The sequence below is a fragment of the Filicampus tigris genome, chromosome 17, assembly GCF_054856515.1.
Source record: "Filicampus tigris isolate MCC_2025a chromosome 17, RoL_Ftig_1.0, whole genome shotgun sequence".
In the NCBI taxonomy this organism is placed as follows: Eukaryota; Metazoa; Chordata; class Actinopteri; order Syngnathiformes; family Syngnathidae; genus Filicampus; species Filicampus tigris.
In genome coordinates this window covers 9,110,250-9,131,283 of record NC_141233.1, presented here as the reverse complement: position 1 = coordinate 9,131,283, position 21,034 = coordinate 9,110,250, and the positions used below count along the sequence as shown (strand labels likewise).

At 40.2% G+C, this 21,034-nt stretch overlaps 2 protein-coding genes across 8 annotated transcripts in view; both read right to left on the bottom strand.

Annotated features, from left to right (window-relative positions):
- The window catches only part of LOC147133238 (connector enhancer of kinase suppressor of ras 2-like), a 28,104-nt gene extending 11,647 nt beyond the window's left edge, over positions 1-16,457 (bottom strand). The window contains exons 1-10 of one of the 5 annotated variants that reach the window (XM_086012145.1): positions 15,861-16,457; positions 11,281-11,444; positions 9,508-9,710; positions 9,316-9,421; positions 7,878-7,940; positions 6,407-6,448; positions 6,201-6,320; positions 3,829-3,888; positions 3,667-3,735; positions 96-242 (exon numbers count right to left, since the gene is read on the bottom strand). In XM_086012145.1, coding sequence (XP_085868271.1) covers positions 96-242; positions 3,667-3,735; positions 3,829-3,888; positions 6,201-6,320; positions 6,407-6,448; positions 7,878-7,940; positions 9,316-9,421; positions 9,508-9,710; positions 11,281-11,444; positions 15,861-15,924 — 1,038 coding nt within the window. In that variant the 5' untranslated portion in view covers positions 15,925-16,457. The remainder of the gene's footprint in view (positions 1-95; positions 243-3,666; positions 3,736-3,828; positions 3,889-6,200; positions 6,321-6,406; positions 6,449-7,877; positions 7,941-9,315; positions 9,422-9,507; positions 9,711-11,280; positions 11,445-15,860) is intronic. The other 4 variants (XM_086012146.1, XM_086012147.1, XM_086012148.1 and 1 more) reach the window with 4 other exon arrangements.
- A 1,664-nt stretch (positions 16,458-18,121) lies between these two features.
- Positions 18,122-20,955, bottom strand: LOC147133237 (uncharacterized). Of its 3 annotated transcripts, XM_086013113.1 has the most exons (5): positions 20,672-20,955; positions 20,548-20,589; positions 20,415-20,477; positions 19,511-19,643; positions 18,122-19,429 (listed from the first exon to the last, which is right to left on the bottom strand). In XM_086013113.1, exons 1-5 carry the CDS (start codon positions 20,715-20,717, stop codon positions 19,264-19,266), a joined length of 450 nt encoding a protein of 149 aa, XP_085869239.1. In that variant the 5' UTR covers positions 20,718-20,955; the 3' UTR covers positions 18,122-19,263. The 3 variants fall into 3 exon arrangements, with proteins under 3 accessions (XP_085869239.1, XP_085869238.1, XP_085869240.1); XM_086013112.1 differs by having other exon boundaries at positions 20,548-20,955; XM_086013114.1 differs by lacking the exon at positions 20,548-20,589 and having other exon boundaries at positions 20,415-20,492.
- Between the last annotated feature and the right edge of the window lie 79 nt (positions 20,956-21,034).

Here is a 21,034-nt window from a genome sequence, read left to right as displayed (position 1 = left end):
TGCAGACTTATTTTTAACACAATACACTCATATTCATATAGGCGTGACGCAAGCCAGTACATTTCTGGGGGTTAAAAGTAGCTGAGTAGTCATACTTGCAGAGCCAAAGGTTTCCATCGCATGTTTTTGAGCAGAGCAGGAGTGGAGGTGAGCGTGCTCTGTGGGCGTTTCTTCAACGTCAGGGTCACACCCGCCGGGTCCCCACGCAGAAGGTTCACCAAGTTTTTCAGTTGCCAGCCCACCTAACAGACCATAAGAGAGAGAGAGAGAGAGAGAGAGAGAGAAAGAGAGAAATTTGCTGGTTTAGTGGGGAAACCGACAGGCTTCTACTACTTCATAGTGCCTTAGAGCACCAAGGTAAGTTACAAAATAAATGTACGGCTTATATGGTAAATATGATAATATGACACATGACTCACGATGTGTATGCAGTGAACCAAAGCAAGCATCCTCAGTTGTTCACGATGATGAGGATCTCCATGTTAAATAAAACACTGCAGGCCGTGGAGCAGCTTACACGCCTCTTGTGACATCATTCTGAAGGGTCTGTCAAGTCGCGCTTATAAGCCTCGAGGTTACAAACAGCCACACGCCTTGTAAATAGAATTTAACCCAGTTTGGTGATGTTCAGCGTGAAAAAACAAATTAAAAAAAAAAACAGACCTTCTCTGTGAAATACTCTTTCCTGGTGTTCCAAATATCACTATATGATATGTGAATATTTGCCTGTATGAGACAGAGTGGACTTTTAAATACAATGTGTACATGTGATCTATTGTGTATTTTGAGCAGCCTGGGAAACAGTGCACTTTTCAAGCACTAACCAAGTAATTACTTTGGCACATTCCAAGTCATTTTTCATCTCGACAGTCACCGCAAATGAGTCCTCACACAGAAAGAGCGCAGAAGTGACCGATAAAGAACACACAGCTTGCCATAACGTTTGGCAGTGGCTGCCCATAACATAATTTTTTTTAAGCAATAAAATGCCTCATTTTGCACGTTTCCTGCCCAGTTTCATACAGAAGACATGCGGCATACAAATATGTCACATGATTCTCATTGTGATGGAATTTACATGAAGTGTTTGAGGCCGTTTATATGCGGCAGCCCATCACCGGTGATGCTTGGAGCTATTTAATCCTGACACATTGTCCTCATTTTTGCTCAACACAGAAACATATTTGACAGTTTTAAACTGTGTGATCACAATTTTCAAAGTTACGTGGCAGCGTTTTTCTTTTTTGTTTGCCTGCTGGATGGACTATGATTTATTCAACATTTTAGCCAATCGTATCTGGTTGCTGTTGTGTCTCGCTGCTGTATTATAGAACGCCTCTTCTTTCTTTGAATTATTTTTTTTTCCTGTGAAGTATTGGTGAAATCTTACACTGTATCTGTGTGATAAAAATGGAATTAAGTGTGCAGTGTTCTTGTATTTTGGGTCCTTTAATTTAATTGAATAAATGCTTGACAGTACAAAGGAGATGAAAGATCACATTTTTAAAAATGTGGATACGAGATGCTCCGTAGCACAACACTCAAATCATTTCCACTTAAGTGGTATTTCACAGAAAATGAAATGCCTGAAACAACACTTACTGTCCTGAAGTTATCATCATTGGCTGAGGAGACTCACAACAGCTATTTTAGAGCCTTTAAAAATGTGGCACACAAAACTTCGGCTTCATCACTACTTTTTTTTTTTTTTTTTTTTTTTTTTGCTGGGGAATGATTTTGAGAACCTTTCAAACAGTCACACAATTACAAACAAACAGACTCTGGCAAAGCCAATCACAAACACAAAAAACATGGCTCATATTCAGGTTCCATGGTTGCCATGGCATTTATTAATTACACCTGCACTTTACTACCACTTTAATTGCCATGAATAGCCTGGTTGCTATGAGGTTGGGTTTTTTTTTTTTTTTTTTTGGTCTTTGTCATTTGCTGAGAGGAGTGTGTCTCATTCTTTTCCACCACATGAAAAGAGTCTTGACAACAAAGGATCCGGATCCAGAAAAAAAAAAAAAGAATACAGTAAATAAAATAAATAAACGTGCTGCATTGAGTGGGTGAGGTGACTTGCCTCTGGCGCATAATTACACCACATTTCGTTGCACACATACACAGTAGATGAGTAATGGCAATTATTTTGAAATAAGTTGAGTATATCAACAGTGCGCCACGTGATTTTGGGGTTGTCGTATTCGCTGCAAACTTCCAGCTCCGGCTATAATATAATGTAATCTATAACAAGTAGGCAGAAAAGGGATTCAATGGCTGATTTGTCTTCCTATAATTTGGGCAATTGCATATACAGTCATCCCTCACTATATTGTGGTTCACTTTTTTTAATCATCCTGTATTTATATCACAGATTATTTACTTTATCGCAGGATGTTGCAGTGATTATCATTCCACATGGGCTGTTATAATGCCGAGCAATAAGCACAATCCAGGAGGAAAGAGTGTCCAGAATGTCCAAGGTTTAAGATCATTTCACACTTAGTAAAAGAAGCTCAAGTGCCTATCGCAAAGTACAACTGGCTTAAGTTACACAACTGCGTGTATGGTAAAGTAAACATCATTAGCTAATTCAATAAATCACTGCTAGTTGGAACAAATTGTAATCCCTTCATATCTGGTTAGAATAGAGGGATGATACACACAGCCGCTAAGGGAGCCATTTCAATCGCTTTATTGAACAAATCGTAACAAAATACCGTCAACGCAACCAAATTTGGGGAAGGTCCAGCCGGTGGCCTCAACTGACGACTTCACTCAACCCGCAGAGTGGCTAACGGTTTAGTCAGATAACCGCCAGCCAACTGTCCTTTGGAATTAGTTGACTTCCATGTCACTCAACAGGCCAGGCCCGCCTTTTAACGGTACATTCACAATTAACGTCACAGATACTACACTACACAAAGCGAGCACCCAAAGGTGGCCCTGCACCTCACGTGCATTTGCATGTGTTCCAAACCACCTCCGTGATCAATGAGAAATGACTTTATATTCTGTCTTATTGTGCGTGTATACATTGTGACTTTCCGCTAATGAAGTATCTAAAATACACTGCAACATTGTTTCACCTGAAGTGCGTGTGCTAGAAAATGTGTTAATTTAGTAAAACTGACAAGTCTTTCAATGACACTATCACTGTTGTGATGGTGTAAAACATCAGCAGCATAATTCTGACATTTATTAAATGGTGCAGGTGTGCCTAATGTTGAGGCCAGGGAGTGTTTCCTGTTCCATATCTCTATCTGTCATGATGGATGCAGTAGATATGTTAATGACATTTTAGAATGACTAAACTTCTTTTGGTGCAGCTAGTAAGGAAAAGTCTGCCCTGCACACGGATGGTGCATTGAACTCATTCGCTGCCTTTGACGTATTTATTTGTCTTTTCACAGTCCAGTCATTCAATCCCAGGAATTTATTTATATTTTTTTTCACATTTTTTCAAACGTTAAGGTAAAAGAGGGTCTGAAAATGTCTGCCAGTGAATGAGTTAAAACCGTCCCCCAAAAATAATACAGTGCACTGGCCAGTTGCCCGGATTGGAATACAGGTCAGAAAAAGTGTACAGTCTTCTTCTTTGAGTACAAAAAGGATTGTATCGTTGATAGAGGTAAAACATGCATTAAAACCAAGCCATACCACGGTCTGATGATTGACTTGAATGACTTCATCTCCAGCATGAATTTTCTTACAGCGGTCAGCCGGGGACTAAAAGATGAAGAGCGATAATTAGAGCGACAATATAACCACACTTCTCCCTACACGCTACAGAAAAAGCAACACAAAAGCGATTGCACTTACTCCCTCGGTTGTCCCGGTGATGACGTGCAAACCGTCATATGTTGACTTGATATACATGCCCTGTGGTAAAAGGGAAAAAAAAATTAGGCCAACTATAATGCAAGGTGTATCATACCAGCGCATTTTTCTAGAAGGTTGGAGTCAAAGCAAATTGTTATATTTGGGCAAAAGTGTTCGCATTCGGAAACATTTCATCACATCAAATGCATCGATCTTCTTCAAGACAGTCATTGCGCGAATGCATCAGGCAGATCTCAAAATCCGTGTTCTGTTGGGACACATGACGGAGTGAGTGAAACATGGCGGATTATTAATCTTGTTGTAGAAACAGATCGAATTGAAAGCTTTCACTAAAAGGGGTCAGAAGTGCATGACAAACACCCAAACACACCCATTCACCCACACGTCCATGCAGATGTGCATGACCGCACGTGAACACTCACACACATAAACAGTAGCAGCATGCTGGTCTTGAAGACTGTAAGAGGTTTATTTTTAGGCCACTGGGCCCAGTGTTCTGTGAACGGATGAGAGCACTTGCATTGGCCCTTGCTAGTATTTGTGCGGGGGCTGGTGATGGTGCGGGGGGGGGGGGGGGTTGCTTCAGTCGTGGCCCCAAGCTGGAACACTCGTCAGTGCCAGGATGCTGTCCCACTAACTGTTGATGGTTCTAGAATGTTTTCTTTGCTCCATAACCCAAATTTCTGTGTCACAAAGGAGATCCACTTCCAAATATGTGTTGAAGCATAACATTTCCGCCCAATATTAACATGAGTGACCCATTCTTTGAATTGCATTAGCTGACTCATACACCCAGGAGCTCGGCAAAACCTAGTTTTTGGATGACTCTGAGGTCAGCAGTGTTCACAGGCTTGCACATTTCCTGTCCAGCTTGCAAGTCATGTCATGTCTGATATTGAAAGTATTTGTTTTTAAAATGGAGCAGCAACTCGTATTATTTGATGTATTGAGTGATGATCAGCAGCAGGATCAATTCTGAAATGTTTCAGGCAATATTCTCTGCTAATATTGAAACACATTTTTCAAATTACATTGGACTCATTGGCAAAGTGCATCACCTGACCTGAATCAGATGAGCATGCATTTCACTTTCCGAAGACAAAATTGAAGTGAAAATGCTCCAAGAACGAGCAGGAATTGAAGACAGTTCCCGTAGAGGCCTGGCTGAGTTTCACAAGAGATGAAATGCAGCGTCTATGCATTGTAGACTTGCAACCAAGTATTAAAAAGTCAAAGTTTAATTTAGGGTTGTGAATTTGCCTCATTACCTGAGGTCCCTGAAATACAGGGAGGAATACCTGTATATATTCACTGTTGCGATTCCTACACCGTTCACCTGATTTGAGTGCAGGGACGCACGATAACATTTCTCAAATCAATTCAATTCAGTTCAAAAGAAAATTGAATTTTGTAGGAGAAATAAAAGTACCAACGCACTAGTACCAGTAGTGTGCACACTGTCAGAAAAAAGGGTGCTGTAGGGGTCCATTTTTGTTCTCCAAGTACTCTACGGCATTCACAATTGAACGTCTATGGATTGCAGTTTAAAGAAACTAGGCGAGGGATGGGCAAATTCATAAATTTTAAACTAACTGTCAATGAGTCTTTTGTAGAAAAAAAAAAAAAATCACTGTTGTTTGTGTACTCCGTAATATGTACCCTAAGCAGGGGTCCCCAACCACCGGGCCGTGGACCGGTACCGAGCCGCAGGTCACTTGGGACTAGGCCGCGTCTGGCCACACAGATGAAAGAAAGAAGAAAAAAAAAAAAAGTACCATACTTCCGGTTTATTTATTATCCGAGGCTGAAAAACATTTTATTTTGAAAAGTGACTGGATTCTCTCCGTTACAACCATCTAAGACTGACTCTTAACGCATGTCAAGCTGTCTCCGTCGCGCAACGCTAATATTAAATGCACAAGCTAGCAAATGAGTAAAATAAACGTATTTGGAAAGTTTTTACCTTAAAGGTATAAATGTAGCACCTTTTTTCTAATAGTGTGAGGAGCAAAACATGTAAAGCTTGAAAAAAAAAAATTGTTTTTTGGCAGTGAGTGAATTGCATGCTTGTAAGATCATTTCTACATGCTGTATTCGAATCAAGTGTCATGCTGTAGCAGTGTGAGTGTAATTAGTACGCTTTGCCATCACCCAGCATTATGAATAGATTTGTACTTTACTTTTTTCTTCGCTTATTTTCATCAAACTTGTTTTGTTTTTTTTTCATCCCACCTGGGGAAAAGAGGTGAACGTCTTGATGTCGTTAAGAAAACGAGACCACAGCGGTTTGTGTGTGCAAAGTTTCTGTGATGGCACAAACACAAATCTCCGAATAAATCGTGAGGATTTACCAATCCCTCAGTGGATTTGATGTTGGCCAGCTGCACCACCTCCAGATGCGCAGCCTGCGACGCCATGGGGTCCGAGGATAGAGAGATAATGTGGTCGCACACGTCGGATAGAGTTTTACACTGAGGAGGACAAAGTGGGGTTAAAAAAGCGATTGTGGAGCGCGTGTGGGATGCTCGGAATATGCGAAATTAACTCTGCGACTCACCACATGAAGGATTTTGTTCTCAGTTTCATATACAGAGCAATCCTGGGGGAACATTAAGAGAGCAGTGTTACCGCAAAGAGAATGTGTCCAAATGGGTTATTATTGGCATTTTGGCTGTAGGAGGATATAAGCAGAAAAGCAAGCAGCTTGGCACCTCTAACCTCCAACACGCCCACACAAACGCGCACCGACACAAAACAAATGAATCACCACCAGTGCGGAGGCATTTCTCTAACCAGTCTCTGGCTTATTTTGATAAAGGTTCTCTAACTGCAGTCAATCTGCAAACTATTAAGAATGTGATTAGCTAATGATCTCGGTGCAGCAAAGCTAACGACTTTGTCATTATTTATCCATCCAGCAATTTTCCGAGGGGCTCGTCCTCATCACATTAGAGCCGAGCGTGAGCTAGAGCCTATCCCATACTGACTTTGGGCAACGGGCGCACCATGGACTGGTCGGTACTCAATCGGGGAGTGAGAGGCAAATAACCATCCACACGTTCACAGATATGGACGATTTAGATTTGATCTAAAACGCATGTTTTTGGGAGTACCTAACCCACGGAAGCACAGAGAGAACATGAAAAGTCCACGCAGGAAGGCCGGGGTTGAGATTTGAATCCCGGACCTCCAAACTGTGAGGCAGATCTACCAAGCATTATATCAATACGCTGCCTTCCATTACTTGCGTGTCATAAATAAAGCAATACTGCAGCGGCTTCATTGAAAATACCTTTTGTGTCGCATTACATACACTCAAATGATTAGACAATGTTCATTTCAAAAGGCGAGGTTGTAAAACAGACACTTCCAACTGTCAGGGGAGCCCTGTAGCAGAAAAAAAAAACAACTGTTTCTTAAAACTGCTTGAAAAATACACAAATTAAAGTAGTATTTTGGCACTTCTAAAATGTAATACAGTACCTTTAACATCCTTAGTATTGTCTAGATGTTAACAGTATTATCAGAATTACTGATATTACAAATTTAAAGATAAAAATAACCCGACGGACGTAATCTAAGGCCTTCTCATGCATCAGCCAACCTCGTCTGATCCCTTTAGTTTCCCTTCCCTAGAAAATGGAACTTCTCCCTGCCGTCTGCAGCCCATAATTCTCCACTCAGGCATGATTTCCTGAGCCTGTCATAGCAGACCTCAACTCAAGTTTAGCCGCAATCTGTCTAGACCAGGGGTCCCAAACTAACCGGTCATAAAAAAAAACAAAAAAAAACAATATAACTGTCATTTTAATACCATGCAGAACATCCACCGATTATTTTATTTTAAAAAGCATCTTTCCGACTTAATTTGTCTTGCCCCAGTATGCCCACATAATAAACATACAACTAAAATGACAAAAACAAACCTTTCTGCAGAGCTTATTTAAAAAGCGGGAAAGTACGCTGCATGATTAAATATTAGTCCTCTACAAAGCAACTTGGTGTTACAGTTAGTTTGTATTCATCACCTGATACGTAGATCTGCCATGCAGTGCTCCCATGGATTCGGCATCATATCGAGTTGTATCATACTAAAACATACACACCATTGCTGTTTTTTTTTCCAGGAGCAACAGAAACTTCTACAATTGCGTATTTGATCAAAAAAACAACATAATAACTGTTAGTCATTTTTAGCATTAGAGACACAGACCTATGTTGTGTATGTATATTTTTAGTTTTAGTTTTGAAGTTTTGAAGCAGACATACTCAAAACCACCACATCTGCATGACAATGGCAGATGCTTCGGACATGTGATACGATGGTTCAAAAAAAAAAAAAAAAAGAAAAAAAAAGGTAAAAGATTTTTTTTTTTTTTTTAAAAACACTTTGAAGAGCTTTTATGGAAAGAAAAAGGGGCAAATGATGAGACAACAGAGGAAAAGCCTAAAACTTCAGAGTAAAATAAATCTGCATTTAAAGCGAAAGTCAACCCAAACATTTTTTTTCCAACAATAAGTTCCCAGCAGGCCCACTAGTTGAAACACGACATTCTGATTAATTTTGCGTTTGTGAATATAAGTTAGGCAAAAAAATGCACTCATTTTTAGTCATCTCTGGGGGCGGCCATTTTGTCTTCTGTCGACTGAAAATGACATCCAACTGCTCACAACGACCAATCACGGCTGACCTGTTTTCTGAATCTGAGCTGTGATTGGTCGTTGTGAGCAGTTGTGATGTCATTTTCAGTCGACAATAGACAAAATGGCCGCCCCCGGAGATGGCTAAAAACGAGTGGATTAACTCTTATTCCACAAACGCAATATTTATCAGAATGCCCTGTTTCAACTAGTGCGCTTGCATAGAACATAATCTTGAAAAAAAAATGTTTGCGTTAATTTCCCCCTTTAAGAGACAATATCAGCCGTCCGACTTAAAATATGGATTCTTTGCTACAGGTGATTCTCTACCAAGCCTGTTCTGTGTAATATGTTGCAACAAGCTCATAAATGAGGCAATGAAAGTAAGAAAATGAAAATAAGAGAGTTAGCAAGGCTAGCTAAGGGGAGTGCTAATACTGTCGACAGATGCTAATTCTTAAGTTTGTTTGGAAATGACAGATAATACTATGACACAAAGTACTAATTATCTCTACAATTTTTACTGGGTCGTTAAAAAGTTCACAAAAGACCAAATATCTACAGAAACTAGAACGTAACTTCTAGTTTCTAGCTAGAACTCTGTCATCTTACTTGTTTCAAATTTCAATTGTGTAAATGGTGACAAATCTACATTTTGTCTATGAAGGAAAAGACATACACTTACTACAATTACACTTCATGGACCTCATTATGTACATATCATGGTATGGTAAGAGCATCTCCACACCAGAGTTTTGATTTTTACTTTGAGAGATGTTGTGTGAATCTGTATTCATTGATGACTACAATATGTAGTTGATCTACCTGCTGTACAATTGTTGTGAGCTCCAGACAGAGCTGGATCACGTTGTTCCTGGTGACACCGTAATCGGCCACCGAAGCAAATGGTGACCTGGAGAAGAAGGAGCACCTGGAATTAACCATGAGATGGTTTCTACTTTGAGATGACAATTATGTTGTGAATGCGATCGTACATGGAACCAATTGCGATCTCACCTGTCAAGCCATGCCAGAAGGCTTTTGGCAGCGGCGATGAGGTCCACCACGGAGGTAAGGAAGTCATTTGGTAGCTTACGAGCGGCTCGGCCGTCATAGTGGCCGCTGCGCCGCCTCCCCGCGATAAAGTTCTGCAGGTTCTTGGCTGATGCGTTGAGCTTATGAGAGAGAGTCTTGAGATTCTCTGTCTCCAGTCCATAATTCTAGAAGGGAGCAGATTGAGTCGATGTGAGACTAGCATTTTGACGCTCCCTCTACTTGTGAAGTCAAATGTCGTTTTTTTTTTTGTGTGTAGTAAACGTGACGCAGCTGAAGATGCTGCACGTGAGGGCAATCCCTCGGCAGGCCTTACGCCAAAGCGGACCCACGGGCCGCGGGGAGTCTGTTGCATACTCCTGGGCGAGGAGAGCGCGGCAGGAGGGACACTAATCATATCGACTACAGCAGTGCCTGAGAGACTTAAAAGTAAATCCTAGTTATGTAAGAAGCTTTGCAGCTGAAGCGAGTTCCCTGTGCCGGGATGTAGGATGAGGGGATTTTACATTCAGATTGCATCTGCGACCTCAGTCCACTAAATCGCCATTCTGTCTCTCCAGGCGTCTCTTGGGGTGAACGTGGAGCCATCATCTTTGTTCCACTTTTCCACTCCGTCTAAACTTTGCATTAGTCTATTGACAGCCTTCTCTTTTCATGTCTTCATTATTGGCGCGGGGCTCAGTGTTTGCTTTTCCTTTCAAATGAACGGAAATCCTAATCAAGAAAACAAACCCTCGCCGTCAAGCAAGTCATTTAAGATTCAAAGGACAGCGCAGTGTTTTCATATCAACACAACTTGAATGACACTCACACTGGAAGCCTTGGCCAGGATTTAACAATCTTAATTTGGATCCGCACCAAATTGTACTTCATTTCTAGAGACGCTTTTGCATACACGTGGTTTATATCGGTAAGATTTATGCATGATTGACGAGCAAACGTTGAGGCTGAATGGACAGTCTTGCAATGTTACTACTAGAGTGTTCTGTTTGGCTGCTTGGCCATGCATGCTATGGCAGATCGGTATGCCTTTTCTTGTTGGAACTTCAGACGCCAAATCTCAAAACATGTGAACAGATTTTTTTTCCAAATGGCTGACCACCACAATGTTTGTTTTGTTTACAAGTCAGGAGGTTAAATATATTGAGCCAAATATGTATGCAGCGATGGTATTGTGATATACAGCCTGTGCATACCAGTTTTCAAGTAGGCCTATTTGGTTGTGTTAAACGGTACAGTATACCAATAAATACAGTAAATCAGTAAACCATGACTAATTAACTAATTCTTAAAAATGTTTATAATTCCCCCATGAACTATGATACCAAATGACATTATCATAATTTCAAACTCATATTACAAAGAGACCGCCGTCATTTGTTAGCTTGAGTTTTGTTAATAGCCACTCGACAGAGCAAAAACATACGCAGGTGACGAACAAAAGCTTCCTGTAACTTCTGCTAACAACCCAGGCTAAACTTCTGCTCGTCCTTGAATTACTACTTTCAGCAAATACGCATTCTCTTTTTATAGGTCCCAATGGTCCAACTTGCACTTAGCTAACATTAGTTGACCTCATTGATGAAATGTGGCAAGTAAAGAATCCCCGCTGCTTGCTGACATATTGAGGTTTGTCCATGAAACGTGCAAGGCTTATGGAGACAGCAACAGCTCTGTGACTCTGAAATAACTGAAATAACTCGTGTGGGCGAGGCCGTGTGGGAAGTTTGGACTCACCAGCGCACACAGCAAGTCCACCGCCTCAAGTATGAGCTCCTGATGGCCGATCCTGGACACTCCCAAGTCCTCCAGCTCCTGATGGGTGATACGCAGCAGCTGGTCCCCCCCGACTTTCTCCCTCTCGAACGTCTTGATGTACTGCTGCAGGCAGTCATCCAGACCTGAGGGAATTAGCAAACAAGTTCAACTCACACACTTGCCAACTGTTTGTTGCCTGGCAATGGCACATTTTTGCATCTATAAGTCAAGCAAACATTCTTGCGTTTAAGATTCCTCTTGCATTTTTGCATACATTCTGTTTTTCTTTTGGTCCTTTTTGGGAAAGCAGTAGATGCCTGTAGTCAACAGACCAGAGGACCATTTTCCAGCATGACTCTTTAAAAAAAAAAGCACAGAACTAAAATGAGCAGAGTGTCTGCGCTGAGCTTGTTTTTTTTTTCATCATCCACTGAGGCAGCAGGTGTTAAATCCTTTGGTGCAGTTGTTGTTAAAATGTGCCGTCTGTCTGCCTGCATGCTTATAAAAGAATATTATGCAAGGTGTGGACACAAAACTCCTTGAAAGTTAGAAATATTTTGTAGAATTAAACGAGCTTATTCTGAGACATGATTTTTTTTTTAACTCAAAAAGACTGTAATGAGGGATGTTAAGCAATTATATTATTGATTAAAAAAAACGATTTATTTTGAATGGCATGCAATACATGAAGTCAGATCAAATTTAATTAATTTATTTCAGAGATTTTATATCATATCTAGCAGATTTAATTTCACAAATTTTCATTCCATTTCCTTGAACTTTTACTGTGATTTTGGCTTTCATATTAAACTCTGCTCAAGCAGAAACCCAGAACCTAGGAAAATGTGTTTTTTAATTAATACCTGAGTAAAATGCTAATGAAGCTCGTCACTGGAAAGTGCCCTGCATGCTAATAGGTGAAACAAATAACTTGATAGGATTTTTGAGTATACACACAGTCTGTCAGCATATCACACAAAGAGAAATTCCACATTGCATCGGTTCAATCAAATACAGACAATTCTGTCCAGGTCCGATCAAGCTTTCAGACCAAGTTGAACTGGCAGCTAAAGAGTGGAGAGGAAACATAAAGAGGTTTCATGGTTTGCACAAAACGTAAAGGCCTAACTAATCAGCCATTTAACCAAATTAATTGAGATTCACTTTCATGAAGTATTGCTCATGTTGTCATAGAAACTATACAGTGGGACATTGGCAAGGAATCCAAAATAGCAGGACAAAATAAAAGAAATATGCTACAAATAGAGGAGCCATTCACATTGCAATCCATGGGGGAAAAAAATAATCAAAATAAAGTGGACATCGACAAAGCTACTAGCACAGACTGTGTTCAACTTTTCCTGTTTTATTGTACTGTAGTGACTAATATGCTAGGTTCACCTTTTTGAACATGGAAAACTTGTGGTTTTTCATATTCTATTGTGGATTCATTTTTTTTTATTATCATTGGTTTCATGTTCAAAATAAATGCTCAACCCAATAAATTAAAATTTACATATAACTTATGAAGCAAAATAGAGAGGTTTTGCCATGAAATACTGTACTTCAAATGTTTTATCAGTTACACACTACAAATGTGCAATCTTAAAACTATACATGACCCGATTCTTTTGGAAGTTTACATTTTATTTACCGGTATATTGTATATCGTACATTATCGTACATATATACTAAAAAAATATAAATATAAAAATAAAAAATAAAAATATATATATATGGGTTTAATTTATTCAGTATTGCATTTTGCAAAACAAATCAGGTGAATATTTGAAAACACTCTGGCAAGGCAAAAGGACTGTATTTTGTTTGACACTTGACAGTATCACTCAAAGGATAACGTGCTGATTCCACTAAATAATCTCTGCCATCACTTTTCTTGTCCATTTCATGAGCTAGCCAGATTATCAGTCACGAGTAGAAGAAATTAAAGGCGCCTCGTGATGTATCGGCTCTAAAACACTGGAAGGGGAACATGACATGTTAAGTTATGGATTTGGGCCGTCATTGATCAGTGGTATAATGTATGAGAAAGAGGGAAAATTGGCAAGAAATATGGACATGTAAATGTCATAAAACATGTGCCTCGCAAACAAACATTAAAAAAAGAAAAAGAAAAAAAAAAAGAAAATACACCAGCACGCACACACACATTGAAAAATGCATGTGACACACTTTCATCAAACGTATTTGCACTTTTATGGTGCACGCGGTTTCAAGAAGGAGTCAAAGCTGGAATTCTTTTCTCCTCTCCTAATGAGAAGCTCTCCTTTAAAGCGGCTTTGTCACAGCTGGGAAGAAAGCGTCTTGCGCACACAAAGCACTCTGGTTGGGGGTGGAGAGTGGGAGTGTGGGAAGGTCACAGGGCGCCCCTGTTTGGCCTCCAGTGACATCACGGACCCTTATGCTAATAATGGAGGCGCTGAATAGTAACCGCAGAATGCAGCCAGGCCTCGGAAGCTGGGACAAGACTGAAGGCCTCTTACCACCACTGACACAGCCGCCCCTGCCCCCCACCTCTCCCCCTCACTTTACATCACCATTACTGGGCCCCGGGCACTGGAACCGTCACTGCTCCACTTGTCACATGTGGGAAACTAAACATTCTCTCCCCCCCTTTCATTTCTTTACACATCATCTTGGTTTAAACTGCTCTAGTCCCCGCATAATCTCACGTCATCTCACTACATGTGTGAGTATTTTAAACAGAGCCACAATACATGCAAAAACATCTGTTTGTACCATTAGTATTGTGTGACCCTTGTAGCTGGAATACATCTGAGCCTGTACAAAAAAAAAAAAAAGATCTATCATTTTTAGAGTTATGATTGTGTGTGCGCGCCAGTATACGTAGGTATAAATCATTTGAAGCATCCCTGAGGCTGTGTGGTCAAACACGTGAGCACGTGGCACAGCAAAACAACACAGCTCACAAACTGAACACATCATTTGCCATTGTAATCTGCTGGTAATGTTGTCTGTCATACAGACAGGAAAAAAAAAAGACCTTTCTAGCTATCAGCCATTCATGCGTCATCCGTTCTCAGCAGTAAACTCTATTTCCAGCACTAGAAGGCTTCATCAAGATTTAGAGCAATGTTTCTTCTCAATGTGTGGTTCCAAAGAAATCTCAAGAGGTCCAAAGGTCCGTGAGTGATTTTATAGATGACAGGTTCTTTAAGTTAAACCATCATCATTGTGCTAAAGCTTCCTCTTTGTCTTATGATCACTTCACGTTTGTGTAAGGCTGTATAGGCCGACACTAAGGATACACATTTGACTACATTTTTTTTCATTGAAAAGCACTATATATGCACTTTACATATGTGTATATATACATACAGTATGCATACAGATATATACACATATATACATATACAGTACTGTATATACACATACACAGTATACCCATACATACAGTATACATACAGTACTGTGTACACATACATAAACACATATCGTAGATACACTACTTATACTGTACATAAACATATATATATATATGTATACTGTACATATTGATATATATGCATGTACAGGTACATAGGCAGACAACCATTCAGACATTTGGACAATTTAGATTGTACCTGACCTGCATGTTGTGGGAAGAGTACGCAAAGAAAAATCCATGCAAGCAAACATGGAAATTCCAAACTGAGATTCGAACCCGGATCTCCATGAACCACTCAACCACCATGCTTTCAAGATTCAAAATTGTATTTCTAAAAAGCAGCCTAACAGATCAGTATTATGATGCAATTTGAGGCTTTACAACTGTTTATTAAAAAAACCTCCAACAATCTAATATCTTTAACGTTGTGGCTTGGTGGTAGTGGTGCACAACTGCACTGGAATATACTGTGAGCTACCTGGTCAAAATATTATTGCCAATTTTTATTATTATCCAGGTCTACACGAATCCAGATTAATTAGTTTGGGAATGCCACTGATACAACATTTCTCCAGTCTTCCTTTCAAACACCACACCATACTACAATCAGGAATATATTAATGAAAACCTCCTTGTCAGTGGCATTCAAAACGAAGTATTATTGTCTTTACAAAATCAATCCTCAGATTGTGCAGGTGTACCTAATAAAGTGTCCCGTTGTCAGTCACTTCTCCTACTGAACATCTGTGCGCCGCACAACACTTAATATAAAACCCTTAATGGGGGCTTGGTCAACGTGTTGACTATGTTAGGATTTTTAGACCAAATTCAAGTCAAAGGTTAATTCTCTATGTGCGAAAGAAAACTAAATCGATCACCCCCCCCCCCTCTCCTGTGAGAAGCCGGTAACAAAAGGACACAATAGAGGTTTGTTTACATCGTTTAGAGGCACTTGTATAGGATTTGTTAGGCTGAGAACAAGCTGGTTAAAAGGGCGATTGCTTCCCACTGTGGGGGAAAAATCGATCAGATGATTAAGCGCTGTAATTAAAAGCCGAGGCTCATCAGGTGTTTAGTGTCTTTTGTGCACGAGACACGTAATGCACGTTCCTTCAATGCTGGAAGTGTAGATTTCTGTTCAAAATCTTACCTTTCATCCAGTCCACCACTTGACTAGAGCTCCACTTGCTGACGGGCTCCATGACCAGAGCCATGCACAAGTTTGTGTTGTCCACGCGTGACAAAAGCAAAGGAAAAACAACCTCCGCCAAGCTGCACACCACCAACGCCGCTAGCAATGAAAAATACAACAACAACAAAAAAAAGAGGCACAAAAATGTAACGCGCTAAGAATCACATGAGCTGTGCTTTGCTCTGCGGCGTTGAAGATGATTGTTAAGAAGAAAAGAAAAAGAAAAAAAAAACAAGAGGTAGCTCCTCAATGTGGCTTGAAAATCACACTTGGGCACATTGCTGTGCTGCTGGCTGCCGTCAAAGAGCTCGTTCACTTGTCATGCGTGTCAGGCTCCGTGGACGGTGTGGGATGCTGCACGACCTCGCTTCTTCCAGTGGCAGCAGCGGCAGCATCGGGGAAACGACGAGGAGGAGGAGGAGGAGAAGAAGCCACACTGGCTACTTTGCGTAGGACTCCTGAGAGCAAAGGAAGCCTCCGGCGAGCATCCACCCTCACACTGCACAGACATGGACGAGGCACAGCCCACCGCGCGCAAGGTGCGTGGGTATGACGGCTGATTCATGCCACCAAGATGTGGGAAGGGGCCAGTACTAGGAGGGGCTTCCTGAAGGAATTTCAGAGCTGACAATAAGAGTTTGGAAAGGGGAATTGAATTTTGAGGTGTTCGAACAATGAAAGATTGAACCTGAGTTTTTGTGGCACACCTCGTGAAGTCATGGAACAATTAAATAAGAGTGAATGGGAATTTACAATCACCATAAGCCAATAGAGCAGCCAATCAGGAAAAAGAAATAAATTCAATCATATTTTACACATTTACAATAATTAAACCTAGGAGAACTATTGGAAATTGTTATTAGGTTATTTAATTCAATGTCTTGCATGTGAATATTTGAGTGTGACAAACAACCAAATATGAGCTGTACAATAGGTTTTTGCCCCGCTGTTACATAACATTACACAATGCACATAATACCACCACACACCAAATTTCTCCACACACGAAATGATCAGCTAGGCTTGGTGAAGTTCCAGAGCTGCTTTCAAACGACTCTGGCCACCAGACTAGTCTGAAACACCCTGAACCTCTACAGGTGTGACGCAATTCTTATGTCCAAGCCAACGGGTAAGCAGAGCTGCAATTAGTATGGTTGTACAGCTCAATAGTAGCTAACATTAGCACCTAACAGGTACTTGATGGCTCAACAGTGAACATTTTCGGGGTGTTTGCCACATACACACCGTGTAGTACATAACGTGCTGCCTCCACGAGCAAAAACATTTTCTTAATTATTACTATGCCTTCCTTTAAATGTTGTCCAAAAATTCGGAAAAAAAAAAAAGTTGTGTCCGAACAGCAGGTACTGCAATTAGCAGAGTGGCACTAACAAGAATGAGGCAGTACCGGGTCATAAATTGAAGTGATGTCGTGTCAAGTCTTGCAATTAAAACCCAACAAAGCCAACATAAACAAGAACCATAAGTTACACAAATTATAACATGGATGAGGTAACAAGGCTGTAGCATATATTATTCTCAGGTCGCGGGATTCCGGGATGAGGGGGAACAGCTAAATTGTTCATGAAACAGCAAAAGAAAACGAAATAAAGCCTCATTTCCACCACACAGTCTTGCTTGGCTCATGTGCCACTCAAACTTTTATGGAAATCGGTTGTGTAGTTTTGATGTAACCATGCTAACAACAAACAAAACCAACTATGGATGGATGGATGGATGAATCTTGTTTGTTGTCTACCTTTCCGCCACTGTGTCCTGCTAGTGCAGTTTCATACAAGTACCACCATCTCGTGTTTTTCCTCCATACAACCTTGTTCCGTCATAAATCATAATTACTGCAGAGGCTAGATGTGTTTAATTAGTAGGACAATATCTGAGGGCAAAAAACATAGCATCATCAGAGGTGACCGTGCTTGAGGAAAAATGACATCGTCATGGTCTCGCCAACATTTGAAGAGTATGCTACTGATCACCTGTAAACTGCATAAGCAGAAAAGGCTGCGTGGATATTTATACATTTGACATTCAGCGTGTATTTTTCTCAAGAATATATCCACCCATTACCCTTTACCCTAATCTATCCACATGCCATTTCAGCTATGCCCACTCCTGTGGGCACGAATAAGCCCCCCCACAAACACAATGTTTCCTCCTGACTTCTTTGTGGCTGCTCAGCTTCCATCGCACAAAGGGCAGTGTAGTGGAAAGACGGTCACCAATGAGACAAGGATGCTGCTTTTCCTACTGCTCTACTGGAAACAGCTCCAGGCTGGGACTCACTATATATTTTACAGTGCACAGCCACTCAGTCTAGGATTAAAAAAAATAAATGATGAGTAATTTCACTGTTTTTATTTTTATTATGAATATTCTTTCGGTTTTACAATTTTTAGTTCAATACTTCGTTCTCCTGGCAAACTATTAGTTGAGGAATTACCATTCTAACATGGCTAAAAGCTAAAAAAAAAAAAAAAAAAAAAAAAATTTCATGATACAGGCCCTTTAAAAGACATGCAGCACATGAGATAAAAATACTGCATTTAAAAGCTAAATAGAGCCAGTTTCAAGGGACATTTCAAGGCAACACAGTCGAACAATAAAACAGTTTACAAGTATTGAGTAAAAATAATGCTGTTTCTTGTTTCTCTGCAGTTGCAGACCGGTTACAACGTCGAATCTAACCTTGGCAACCCTAAAAAAAAGAAAATGTCATATGTATATAAGAGCTGCCGTGAGCAGGGCTTCACTTGGGGATGCAGTGTCTGCTGGCGGTCGGAGTGCCTCTAAGATGACAGACACTACAAGCATTCCAGCGATAACTTCTCAACAGACGCAAGTCTCATCTACTGACAGTCTTTCCACATACTCGCACCACTCCTTAACAGCAAACGGATCAAAAGTGCTAAAATAAGACCCAAGCTGTGATTGTACTTCGCACAAAATTTTAATTGTTACTGGATTGGATTGCACATTTCATTGCGGGCATAGCCCAACCCACCCTTAGCTTCAGTTCAATAACAAGTGACAACTCCTCCAGCATAATCGACGAAAAGGATGTCATCTTCACAAGGTATAAATGCGACAAAGAAGTCTGAGTCAATTACTATCATGGTGAGGAAGTAGGCAACTCTTTGATTCTTAAAATTAGACTGGGCGCCAAATCTTTCGAGTAATACTCTGCCCCCTGCTGGAGTAACTATGAACTGGCATGTATATATACTATCTTCAAACGAGCCTTTAAATATCATTTATTGTCAAATATTCCAACTGTGCTGACTTGAATGTACGCCGCCCAGGTGTTAAGCTAGATGTTAACATGTCACACAGCGCTTGCATTTTCTCATGCGCCACAACAGTTACTGCCTTTTTCTGTTAGTGTTACATTCATATGCACCATTCCGACACTATTGATCACCACGCAGGTGAAAGTGGCTTTGAGGTCCTCCAAGGTGACATTCTTCAGCAGCAAACTCCCGAGCTGAATTGTGCCATGCCCTAAGGTGGATCTAAATCACACACACGATAATGACACAAAGCATAAAACGCGTACTAGCTTTGTTGATAATTCAGTGCAATACTGTACTCACGTTTCTAACTCAGTTATTCTGTCGTTGCTGTCTTCAATGTCTTCAGGGAATGAGCCATTGATGAGCCAGTAGAGGAGTGTCATATCATTGCCACAGTTGGTCAGAGCTTGACAATGGAGAACCAATGGATGCCCTAAAGGAAAATGCATACATGTTATAAACCCAGAATTTTTCAAAGCATATCAGAATTATGAGTAATTATTACTTCAAAATTTTCAGCTGTAAATAACACAAGTGGCCCAAAAACTAAGATGTGCGTTGAAAAGTTTCAGTATTTATTAGGGTTGTCACGATATCCAAATGTCATGATATGATAATATCATGATATGAACCTCCCGGTATGATAATTATCACAATATTGTGGAGAGGTTGGCGATATATAAAAAGCTCACAATATTGTAAAAAAAAAGAGCTCATACTTGAAAAAACATTTTTTAAAAACACAATCACATTCTATTTATTTTTGTACATAATAGCATTCACAAAGAAATTGGACAGTCATGCATCAGATTAAACACTAAGAAAATAACCACCAGAGGGTGGTGGAACTGCACAACTGAAAACAACTTAAGCTTTTAAACATATTTGCTGCTTTTAATATTGTGACATGACGATATTATCGTGGCAATTTTAATATAGCGGTATCGCCGATATTGTGACATCCCTAGTATTTATTTGTGCATAGTTTGACAAAAATTAATTGTTCATTTTCTTAAGGTGAGCACATCCGATGTTATAAATTTATAGTTGACTAGAATGCTCTATACTAATTTTGCTAAAAAATTACCGGGAGCATTCCAAATAGCGTAAAAACTGTATATGATCCAAGCCTCGTCTAATTGCTTGGAGTCACTCCTTTTGGAAAATCCCCCAGATTAAGGCCCATGTGCTGATTAAGTCTTACCTGGCTGAGCGTTGATTTGTATGCATTCGGGTCCAATGATGACTGGCATTGAATATTCACACACTGCTGGACAAAATCCTAAATGAATCAGTACATAATAAAAGCCGATTTAGACGCACAAAAAAGAGCATACCTGGCGCGGAATCTGCTAGCAATAGACTGAAAGATCCCAGAGCTATGGAGGGAAATGACTTCTTTACAATCATGAAGCGCCAAATGAAATATGCTGGCATCAGTAAAAAAAAAAAAAAGATTACCTTTGATGACGGATGACAGTGTCATGGTGATTCTTCCAGTGTTCATTATTGACTGCTCATTCTAAACGTGTGTGATGTTCTTATATACAGCTCAGAGGATCAACTTCCTTGTTACCTTTTCAAACACTGTTAAAGTTCAGTTGCAAGGGGAATTCCTATATGGGTAATGTAGGACTTCACTTATGTGGGGTTTACATATATCTAATGCGTTTTACCTAACTCTGACTAGACCCAAATTGCAATGGTATTGTATCTTTTTAAATATGGCTTTGATTTAGTTTACATGTGGTTTTGGTACTAATGTGACTTTTACATTTCAGTTCAGAAACGAGTAGACCATTTTGGCATCATCCTGAAGAACCT